Below are 11,894 nucleotides of genomic sequence, written 5' to 3'. Positions count from 1 at the left end.
AAAAAGTAATGAAGAGAATTAGAGGTGAGATAATATACTCATATGTTGGGTCTACTAGGTGAGAGAAATTAATTAATACGGAGAAATTGTAAAAGTTTTACAAATTAGGAAATGGCGTAAGCATTTAAAAACCACCGTAAATAGAAAGTGGAACAAGTATCTAAAAACGGAGGGAGTATTAAAAGGGAGAGTTTTACGGAGTACTGATATAAGGTTATTTTGGAGCACTTAGAGCTGTTCTCATTGACTGAACTCAATTGAACTGAATTTCAACGTATGAAATTAATCCCTTACTTGTACCGTTGTACGAGTACTTTATTAGGTTGCTCTTGTTGACGGGTTGGGGCGAGTCACTTGTTTATGTATGTTTTGATAGCCCGGACCCTTTTCCTGTCAATCCTCCATTGTTGAGTCAACTTTCTCACCATTGAACACAGGTAACATGGTTTTTTTAATCATCCAACAAATATCACTTTCATAGTTTTCTGGTTAATCTTTAATTGAACGGCTTATTGGTTATAATTATTTAAAAGATCAAAACTTTGCTATTCTTCTTCTTATGATTTGATAATCCACTCAAATTTAGTTATAATTTTGTTTAATTGTTAATGAATAAAATCCTTCCAAATTTGAAAAGATTTAGAAGGAAAACATATGATTAACATTCAACTGGAATACTGCATTCAACCTATTATATAATCTTTCTCCTCTATTATTTTCTCTCTCCTTCTCCATACTAGCATTTTGTTCTCACGATAATTTTCTCCCAAATTCTAGGGTTTTTGCATTTTTAATTTATCTCTTTCAATCTCTTGTATTTTCAAGGTAAGGCCAATTAATTCACCAAGTTATTCAACTCTGCTTCTCACGAATTATATCCTCCAATTTCTAGGGATATGCTGCTCTTCTTCATTGCTAATGTTTAATTGATTTTCAATTCGTTTTTTTTTTTTTTTTTATTTTATATATTTATATATATATATATATATATATATATATATATATATATATATATATATATATATATATATATATATATGTATGTATTTCTTTGATTTTTTTTTTTTTTTGGTTTGAAAATCAGTTTTGGAAAATTTGTTTGAAAATCAGTTTTGGAAAATCTGTTTGAAAATCAATCGGATGTTTTAGATTAATTTACATAAGAATTTTTTTTTTGGAAGAACATAGGATATTAAATTATTTGTTTGAGTTGTGCTTGATTTTAATGACGTTTATCAATACTTTTTTGAATCAGGTTTATATTATAATACAAATAACTACAATTTTTTTTTCTGAAAAATTAGTATAATGTTGATTGTTGAATGCAAGAAACCCACAGATTAAGAAAAATAAAAAAATGGTGAATGTCCCTCCCTTTACTAGGTGAATATCAGATTTAATTATTTAACCCTACCTTTCATATTAGCTGCAATTTATAGTATTGCTTGAATTTATTATTAAATTTTTTATTATTATTTTATTTTGATGTCTGAATTACTGAACTGTATGAAAATTTTTTTGATTCAGCTGGAAAGTACATGGCAAACAGCAAATATGAGTATGTTAAGTCCTTTGAAGTTCAGGACAAAATAATGCTGCCCACTCTGATTGTTGTTGTTATTGATGGCCGGAATTTTCGAAGGTAATTCTCTTTATTCCTTGCTTTGAAGATGATCATCTACAGACTTCTACCACTATATGATGCTTGTGTTTTGATTATAACGGCCGCTTATTCGAGTATATATCGTCGCTTTCTTGATTATCAGCCACTGGTTAATCTGCTTATTAAATAGCTTGGCATATCCAATGCTTATTTTGGTTTGGTTTGAATGTTGGCAATCATAAATTACTTGTATGTTTGTTTAGCCATCAGCTGTCGGCTCTCTTTTACCAAGATCCGCATACATTCCATTGCTAGTGCTCAACAAGACTAACAAGAACTTCTACACGGCGTTATAATGCAGGATCAAAGATCACTGCTAAACTTCGATCAGAAATTGATCAAAGAAAATTGATAAACTGTAAGAAACGAAGAAGAAGAAAGTAGAGAGAGAAGAGAAGAGGATTTTATTGATTATCAAAATGAATTACATAGTGTATACAAGATATAACTCTCTATTTATAGTTAGTTTAGTACAACAAAGAACTTCTAACAGAAATTAGTTATAACTATCTATTCTTATAACTTGTCCAGCTTAGCAACTAAGACAGCGTGGCACTTGACTTAGTTACTCATATCACATTAGTGTTAGCTTCCAAATTGTCATATACTCTCTCTGCTTGGTGTTTTATATGATATCTAGGACTGATCTCTGGCCTTAGTTTTCCATTTGCCCTGGTGCCTATGGACTATAGCTATCATATTTGTTGCCCCGTAAGATGGGGGCCTGTTGTTGGTTTTTTTCCCCTCTTGTTTCATTATTTTCATATAGTTAGAATGGTGTAACTAATGCAACACTTGATTTAACTTTCAAAATCTACTCTCTTTTCTTCCATTTATCAGCATCTCATGCAACATTTAAGAAGCTTGATTAAGCTTATTACAATTCATGCTGTATATGTAATGAAGCATGGAAGGCACACACACACCGTTTTATAATTTCCTGGTTGATTGTCTCTACTCCCTTGTACTTGCCAATAAGATTTCCCTTACCTGTGAACTTGATATGGCAGATTCTCTGAAGCTCATAAATTTGAGAATCCTCGTGATAGAAAAGCCTTGGAGTTGATGATTTCATGTGCAGCTGCTGTCATGGAGGAATACGGTGACATAATATTTTCATATGGATTTAGCGATGAATTTAGGTATCTGTAATTCTCATTTATTTGCTTGCTTAAATTATAATTGTTGAATTTGATGTTTATCAACTGGTTGTTGCTGTTGCCCTTTGCAGTTTTGTATTAAAAAAGGAGTCCAAATTTTACCAGAGACGTGGAAGGTTTGTGGTTGAATCTACATTCAGATGTTAGTACCCGGGATTTACAAATTTCCTTGTCGACATACTGATGTTTTGATTGCTGTTTCATAGTTTTTATTTTCCCTTTCATCCGTTTAAGATATAGTATTTTTTGGTATAGATGTTGATCTGGTGGCTTGATACCAAATTATATTTTCAGTAGTAGATAAGAGTTTTTTTTTTATTTTTTTTTCTCAATAGAAAATTCTTAAAATTTACAAACATCTCTCTTGCAGTAAGATACTGTCTCTACTTGTGTCATTCTTCACTTCTGTGTATACCATAAAGTGGAAGGACTTCTTTCCACATCAGAAATTGCTTTATGCGCCTTCATTTCATGCACAAATTATTCGATGTCCAACTTTGGAAGTTCTTCAAACCTATCTTGCATGGAGGCAGAATGATTGTAAGTAATTTACCTCAAGGCTAATTGCTCTGAAGCTCTAATATATCCATTTAAAACCTAAGAATACTATTATCATGAGGGGTGCTTTTGCTTTAATGTATGTATCCTCTTTGTTTCATAGGTCACCTCAACAATTTATATGATACATGTTTTTGGAAGCTGTTTGAAAGTGGAAAGAGTGAATCTGAGGCCCATGGACATCTGAAGGTGTTGCAAAATTTATTTTATATGCATACAGTGTCTGTATACTGGTATACGTCAAAGGATATAACTGATATATGAATTTAATGGATGCTTGCCTGTTTGTTGCATTTGTCACATATATTAACTATGTTTACTATTTATCCATTTTGTTTGATTTATCCTTAGTAATATTGTCTTTCCCCTATGATTCTCGTAATTTCTTTTGTGGGTTAGGAATCTAGAAAAGTAGATTCTTCAATTTCGTCTACTCCAAAAAAAGCCAGTAGCACAATGCCACAATCCATATTGGTTGTGGTAATAAGATGTTACCTTTATTTGGGAATCTATATTCACTTATGATATAATTGTTAAGGCTGTTTATATTACTTGAATTCTGGCAATCTGAGCCACATAATTCTGTAATGGGATCATAGAGAGGAAACCTTATCATACTCTTCACAGTTAGCATATCTTAGAAATTACACCACCCTATAGTACATTATTTATAAGAGTTGCTGTACTCTATCATTTGATATGTTACGATAATTTTTCATCTTATTACTTTTATGTATCTCTGTTTGCCAAATTAATGACTTTCTAATAATCCGAGTGATGATGAAGGTGACTACTAATTTCTCCTAGATTCAAAATTTGTTTCTTGCTTTCATTGTTAGAGCTATATCTGAGGTTGACAGTTTTTAGATTACTAGATCCATGTGTGTTGCATATTAGTCATTGCAAATATTCTTTCCCGGTAACTCTCTTTCTTGATTTATCTGTTGTGTCATGTCTGTATCTACAGGGAACACAAAAACAGGAAAAAAATGAGCTTCTCTTCCAGGAATTTCACTTTAATTATAAGACTCTTCATCCAATGTTACGACAAGGAACTTGTCTTTTCAAGACTCAGGTGCACATCTGCTACTGTTTTTGGATATTTTATTTATTTCCTATTATTTGATGGATAAGCTTTTTTGCATTGATATAGATGTCAAATCCACCAAGTTTTGGTCCAGTGGCAATTTCTAATGAAATACTTAACTCATTTCTATTAAAATAACACCGCGTGAATGAGACCAAAACCTTGTACTTGTAGTTTTGTCTCAAGGGTTTAATGTTTATTTTACAACCATTAATCATATTCCGTTTTAGATCTTTATAAACTAGCCATGTTATATGTACTCTTTTGTGGTAATTTGGAAAGTGTTCCCCAATTCTTCTACGATTTCAATTAAGTAACCGTGTATATGAGCAACTTCTGACTGCACCTATTGGAACCTTTTTCTTTTTTTTTTTTTAGGCCATGTAAAAACACAGACAGAGAAATCTTGTTTCACCTTTTCTTAAGGTTGTATAAGCCCGTTTTAACTTTTGGTGATATGAGCTTTTTTTTGGAAGGGCTAAGGTTTGAGTATATGGAGCTGTATGTTGTCTGAATAAGAGTGACCAGTATTAGTGCTAGTGGAAAATTCACCAAGTCCAAAAACACTCTTTAAAAGGACTATTTATTACTGTTATAAAGACTAAAAACTTACTCGTATAATATTGGGGCAATAATTAAATTTTTTATCCGCCTTGGAAGAATTTTCCTCTTGAGCAATACATTCAACCAAAGCACAGCAATCTAATCTAAGAAACTACATGTAAACAAAAAGCGTGCCACTTAAGTTTGCCATCACACAGTTTAAATCTTAAATTAAAATGTAAATAGAGTTTAAATATGATGAAAGATACATTCTTTATGGAGTGTCAGTTATCCTTCTCTGTCTCCTTGTAATTGGTTCCAAGTATACCAATTTGTGATTTTTCTCTGTTGATGTAGATTGAAGAGGTTGTCAAGTACAAGGAAAATGGCGATCCTATAAAGAGACTTCGGAGAAAGATAATGGAAGTTCACTCAGATAATATAGCTGGCAAAAGCTTCTGGAATCAACACTCTTGCCTTCTTTCTGAACTGGGCAGATTTGAAGAAGATATTCACAAAATTAGACCAGAATATGTAGAGTCCTTTTTATTTCAGGATAAACTAATGATGTCCACTTGGATAGTGGTCAGAATTGATGGTTGCCATTTCCATAGGTAATTGACTTGTGTGATGAGTAATCTTACTTTTGGTTTGATGAATCCACTGCGTTGTGAGAATAATATGCATCCAAATACAAATCAAAAAATTTGACTCATCATAAGAGCCAGGACAAGAATTATATATGCTGCTACTGTCTTACATAAATCATATGGATCCTGCTTCAAATAAATTTAGAGCTAAGCTGAGAAACAATGAATTGCACACAATAATCTTTTTCTTGCAACTATTGTAATATATATGTGCTGTCTGAATAACATTTCCCTTATTTGAAGGAGAAACTTCTGTGATCTATCCCCAGCATTGGACTAAAGAGTCGAATATCAGGGGGTATTAGTCCGTAGTTAGGTACTTTAGTGTACATTTTTCCTGCAATCTCTGAGAGTGAACAAGATTTTATTCTCTATATGAATCTATCCACCTTGACCACCTATACTGCACCTTAATACAAAGTGTAAAAGATTGTTGTACATGAGCTGTATTGTCTTTTCATAATTAGCATTGGCTGTGCTTCGTTTAACAATTAAGGAGTAGTAAAAAAAGAATGAGATGTGCTGCACACATGATTTATTTTCCTGCTGTCGACTTGTTTATTCATCTCAGTTTCAACTGGTTGTGTGTGGTGAATCCAGCTTATTGTCTGGTTCAAAGCTGAAATGGTGTAGAAGGATCTTGCAAGTGAACATGTTTGGATTTTGTTAGGTTCTCTGATATTCATAAATTTAAGAAGCCCAATGATGAAGCAGCTTTGAAGCTTATGAATTCATGTGCAGCAGCTGTTTTGGAAGAGTTTCAAGACATAGCCTTTGCATATGGTGTCAGCGATGAGTTCAGGTAAGTTGGGCGTTGCTACCAACAGCTCTTATGATTGCTAGATGTCAAAATTTCTAATTGCTTTTGTTGATCAACTTGCAGTTTTGTTTTGAAAAAGGACTCAAAATTTTATGAACGACAACCCAGGTATGTCTTGGCCTACCCCTTGGCTTCTTATCTGATGGGCTTTGGTGCAAATTTAGTTAAATAATTAACATGCATGAAATCTTCAAGGTTTAAAATAATTAAAATGAGCTCTTTTTTCTTACAGTGGAATAGTGTCCACAATGGTATCATTCTTTTCAACAATGTACATCAGTAAATGGAACGAGTTTTTCCCAGAAACAGAGTTGAAGTATCCCCCATCATTTGATGGAAGAGCTGTTTGCTACCCATCATCAGAGATTCTTCGGGACTATTTGTCTTGGAGACAAGTTGATTGTGAGTACCATCTATTTTGTTTGTCCTGTATGCTCTATGCATGTTGATCTAGTCTACTTCAAAAGTTGTTTATGATGCATATACAATATCTTTCCTTTTTAATTATTATGGAATCGGACTGCTTATCTTTGTAAATTCAGGTCACATAAACAACCAGTATAATACCTGTTTCTGGATGCTGGTAAACTCTAGAAAAACCAAGCCTGAAGCCCAAAATTATTTAAAGGTACATAATTTGTTCCTCACTAGTAGCACTGGCAGCTTGTTTGATGCAATATCCATTATGTATGCGATACATGGCTTAATTCTTTTGTTGTTGCTTGTAATTTGTAAACATTTTATCTTGTTATATGCAGGGCACTCAAACACAAGAAAAGAATGACTTGCTTGCTCAAAATGGTATTGATTATAATGCACTACCAGATATATTTCGTCGAGGCTCGTGTATTTTTCGGGACAAGGTATGGCTCTCTCTCTCTTTTTTGTTGTCTGCCTTGAGTGATGTAGTTATGTAAGGTATAGCATTTCATCTTTCCTACGATTATATCAATTTCACACCAATATATAGATTATTTACTAACTAATAACTGGATATGCATGAACTAGTCATTTTAGTTAGTAAACAAGATTTACCCTTAATTATGTTCTCTAAGGCAATTGTTTCTATGTGTAGGAAAACAAGACACTTATGGAGGTAAATCATGCTGAAGATTCTAGAATGAAAATTGTTATTGAACACTGTAACATAATCGACGATGATTTCTGGGATTTACACCCATGGATCCTTGGTGACAAGCTCCCTTTGGAGAGTGCTAATACTAGAGCTATGAAGAGAACGTTAGGACAACTGGATGATTAGTGAACTAGCAGATTAGATTTTTTTGAGTTATGTTAGAATGCCTCTTTTCTATTAGTTTATTGTTGACCGTTCAGCAAACAAGTGAAAATGAAAATGATACTTCGTATATTATTGAGATTTAAGAGAGTAATTGATTTAGGTTTATTTATATGAATATGAATTAATTTGTTTATGTATAGTACTCATACTTTCTTAATAGTGATACTCTTCTTGATTCCAAAATTTCCAAATCACATTTAAAAAATGGACTAAACACTAGTAATATATTGAACTACCAATTTTAGAAATTTCTCTTTTTGGAAAGATGAAACTAAAATATGATAATACTTCGTATTTTCTTTCTTTTTATAATTTTTGAAAATTATGGTGAGAAATTGGGCCACTCTTATATCATTGATAATGACCTAGCTTATGTTCTCAATTAAATAGTGGTTGCACCACTTAAAGTTAAATCTAACTAAATTGTGAAATATCCAAATTAGATTCAAATTCTTTTAGGAGAGTAGGACCATAATTTATCATCATCACTAAGCCACTACTTTGTTTATAATCACTTTAATTATGAAATATCCCTATCTGTATGAATATCCCTATCAAGAAAAACAAATTAAAATTGAAGGCATGTAGCCATGTATTGCTCCACATGCATGTATCTCCCTAAATAAATTGGACCTTCATATATAATTTAGTTAGCATGATGATAATGACAAAGATTATAATAATTAAATTAATTTGGATTCCATTGCCACTAATAACGCTCCTTTTACCTTTCTCCAATACATGGCAGCTTCATACTCATCCCTGTCTCTCTTTAAAAGTTGATTAGGCGTACTTAAACATACATTAACATGTGATTAATTAGCAACTTGCCAACTTGCCCTTCCAACCACCAATAATCACTAAATACAGTAATTATTGATCAATAACCAACATATAATCACTACTCATATATACGCTAATGTCCCATATTCTCTAAACAAGGGAGATTTTTATCTTTTCAAGCATAATCCCGAGTTATAAGTACATTATGATATTACTCAACCTAGTAAAATATTACTGTATTAAACTTTGAATATCATTTATAATATTCTTTTTTGAGGTGTTTAGAAAACATTTAGTAAAATGACAACAGTATACTCCGTAATGAATTTCAATGTGATTTTTAAGGTGAATTCTAATAGCCAGGTTCGTGTTATAACTTAATTGTCATAGATGTGTTAGTTTTTCTCTAAATGATATATACTACGAGTATTGCATTTTTAATATCGAGAAATAATCTATATATTTCTAATTATATTATTAAAAATATTATTGAGTAAAGCAAAAGCTACAACTAATACTTCAAATAACCTAACATTTGGCAAAAGGATAATGGGGCAATTCATAAAAGCACACCATGGCTCTTGCCTATTGTCATTGGACACCTTAAAAATCATTAGTCAACAACATTATTTCTATTTATAGACAATCTATATACTTCTATAATACCAATTGCCAAAAAAACAAGGGGCATTTTTGGAAACTCGAAATCTCTAAGAAGTTGCTATATATATCATATACACATCATCCACTTTAGAACAATCTACTTCAAAACACATACAACATAAACTTTAGTACTTCTCCTAAATAATCAGCTGCAAAAGAGGTCTACCATAAAAAAGATCAAATGGCTGAGAAAACAAAGCAGAGTAATATGATGATCAACCAATCACAGAGAAGGCAGTCAAATTCTGACCGTCTGATTCCAAAGAGAGGGCAGATTAAAGCTGAAATTGTAAAAGGCTTAGTTCATTCAGTTGCATCTATTTTCTCTTTATCTCATCAACGTACATCTATTATTCATGTTACACTGGATAACTAGCTCTATCATCCTTTTTTTACTAGTGTATGATACTTGTATTATGTATATAAATTAGGTTTTTTAGAGGGTACTCCGACTAGGCAATTATTGCTTGAGGTTGTACTTAGTTTGGATATGAATTACATGAAATTATTTTGCTATTATCTTTTTATATTGTTATTTTCCCTTTTTTTTTTTTTTTTTTTGGGTTTATAAGAGTTAGAAACTTAGGATGGATCTTAGTACATTACGAAGTAGAATTTTTCACCTAAAACTAACTTTCGTCCCAAAAAAAAAAAAAAAAAAGATTTGTAGGCTCGTAATAGGTCATACCTTCTTTTAATAGAGTTGATAATTTTTCATACGAAGCACAGAGAAATAGGGGGATGTTCTAATTTACTGAACTGAGCTGAATTAGACTGAACTGAACTGATTAAAGCTGATCTGAACTAAACTCAATTGAACTGAATAGAGCTGAAATGAATTGTTTATGAGAGATGAAAATCAAGAATTGAACTGATTGGAGCTGAACTGAACTGAAAATAAGCTAGAGAGAACATTCCCTTAAGTAAGAAAATAAAGTATTATACCAAATCGGAATAAATTGGGTCAAACTCCAATACTCCATCATATATGTTCGTATTTACGTTACTTAATTAATATACATAGTCCTGTGTAATAATGTTTGGCAAATTAAATTCGATAACAAAAAATAGAAGCACGTGCACAATCTTAAGGCAAAATAACACTCCAATTGACAAACTTTTCTTAAATATTACATTTGGAAATTAGTTGGTAGCTAATTGATATGGTTAGCGTAAACAACACCAAATATATATAGTTAAGTGGCTCCAGTGTTTTGTTTACTAGCTGGTTGTAATAACTGGTTTGACTTAGTGGTTATGAATATCAAGTTGTATAAAAGTATTTGGTTAATAATTGTTACTATTTAGTAATATAAATAAAATAGTCAAAAAACTAAATGTTCGATAACCAATTAAAATATTCTAGCTTTTTCATTAAGAGACTTTGAGCCATAAAAGCTCTTTCAATAAGCATTCACCAAACACTAAAGTAGTATTTGTTATGATATTCAAATTTCTAATAATAGGTTTAATAAGCTAAAAGCACTCGAGAATGCTCTTACCAAACATGGTAAAAAAAAATAAATAAATAAAATAAAATATTAATTGGACATAGCTTAGCCCTAGGATGTTTTTTTGGGATTGAGGTGAAAATGTGACGGGATACCAAAATTTCCAAATCCTACATAATTGAAAATCTGATGATTTTTTTTTCATTATCCATATTCCATAATCCATCATGTCTTGAGATGACTCCAGTGATGAAATATTGAAAGTGTGCGTGGAAATTAAATATTAGATTACGAATCTTAATCACTGATTACGGAGTATTCGTACTTGATTAAGGTTTAAAGTACTTTGTATAAGGTATATTATAAACATTTAGATAAGCCTAATCCGTAATTACTTAACCTAACCTTGGCGGCTTGATTAAATTTAAAACTATAGAAATGCTACTGACTTAAACATGATTATAGAAATATTAACAACTTCAAAAGCAGTGTGAAACCAACTAATTCAAGGTCAATTCTTTGAAAGTGACTGTTGACCATTGACGCTTTTTAATGGAATGGGTCATACCACAGTCCATGAGTAACGTGACAAATTCTGTGTTCACACGCATGGTCTAGTTCACACAAGGAATTACTCCGTACAGAGTAGCATTCGTATATGGTCTAGTAGTAAGATTTGTATCTCGTGAGTCAAATACGAGAAGTATATCTTAGGTACTATGGTTTACAATGACACATATGAAATAAATTCTATTACAAAACTTTAGAGGTTGAAATCCACTTATCCAACTCTCATTAAACATAACCGACACTTTATATAATCGATGAACAAACTTATGATTCAAAGAATTATTTAATTAATAGACCCATTTAGGGTAAAATGGGAAAGTACCTTTTTTTTTTTTGGAGGGAAGTACTAACTAAGGGTCTGTTCTCATTGACTGAACTCAGCTGAACTGAACTAAACTAAACTGAATTTCAACGTAAGAGAACAGACCCTAATTCTTCACACATAAGATTGTTCTACTTTAAGCTTGATTATTATTATTATTTTTTTTTTTTTTTTGAAAGATTTAAGCTTGATTTTAAAGAAAGGTAATTAATTCAATGTTAATTATATTTTTTTTACTTGGCTTTGTTAAAGATAATTACAATGACTTCCTATTAGTAGAAAGTTCAACAATAGAACTGGAGTTTTCCAGCTATACATTGTCTA

At 31.6% G+C, this 11,894-nt stretch overlaps 1 protein-coding gene across 2 annotated transcripts; it reads left to right on the top strand.

Moving 5' to 3' along the window:
* Nucleotides 1-345: 345 nt before the first annotated feature.
* Nucleotides 346-7,850, top strand: LOC145612725 (tRNA(His) guanylyltransferase 2-like). 2 transcript variants are annotated; one of them, XM_081668022.1, is made up of 14 exons: nucleotides 346-437; nucleotides 1,528-1,642; nucleotides 2,674-2,805; nucleotides 2,895-2,939; nucleotides 3,194-3,363; nucleotides 3,485-3,570; nucleotides 4,349-4,456; nucleotides 5,369-5,625; nucleotides 6,332-6,463; nucleotides 6,545-6,589; nucleotides 6,714-6,883; nucleotides 7,024-7,109; nucleotides 7,240-7,344; nucleotides 7,557-7,850. In XM_081668022.1, exons 2-14 carry the CDS (start codon nucleotides 1,539-1,541, stop codon nucleotides 7,740-7,742), a joined length of 1,626 nt encoding a protein of 541 aa, XP_081524148.1. In that variant the 5' UTR covers nucleotides 346-437; nucleotides 1,528-1,538; the 3' UTR covers nucleotides 7,743-7,850. The 2 variants fall into 2 exon arrangements, with proteins under 2 accessions (XP_081524148.1, XP_081524149.1); XM_081668023.1 differs by lacking the exon at nucleotides 346-437 and adding an exon at nucleotides 602-825.
* Nucleotides 7,851-11,894: the final 4,044 nt, after the last annotated feature.

The sequence above is a fragment of the Chenopodium album genome, chromosome 24 (genome assembly GCF_948465745.1).
Source record: "Chenopodium album chromosome 24, dcCheAlbu1.1, whole genome shotgun sequence".
Taxonomy (NCBI): Eukaryota; Viridiplantae; Streptophyta; class Magnoliopsida; order Caryophyllales; family Amaranthaceae; genus Chenopodium; species Chenopodium album.
Note: the sequence above shows the minus strand (reverse complement) of the source record. Positions and strands in the feature narration are given on the sequence as shown.

What these genes read in the sequence shown, in the direction of transcription:
- LOC145612725 (XM_081668022.1), top strand. Translation starts at nt 1,539, where the DNA reads ATGGCAAACAGCAAATATGAGTATGTTAAGTCCTTTGAAGTTCAGGAC. An exon ending in AGGCCCATGGACATCTGAAG is followed by an intron (nt 3,571 to 4,348) that starts GTGTTGCAAAAT and finishes CTGTATCTACAG; the next exon opens with GGAACACAAAAACAGGAAAA. An exon ending in GTCTTGGAGACAAGTTGATT is followed by an intron (nt 6,884 to 7,023) that starts GTGAGTACCATC and finishes TTGTAAATTCAG; the next exon opens with GTCACATAAACAACCAGTAT.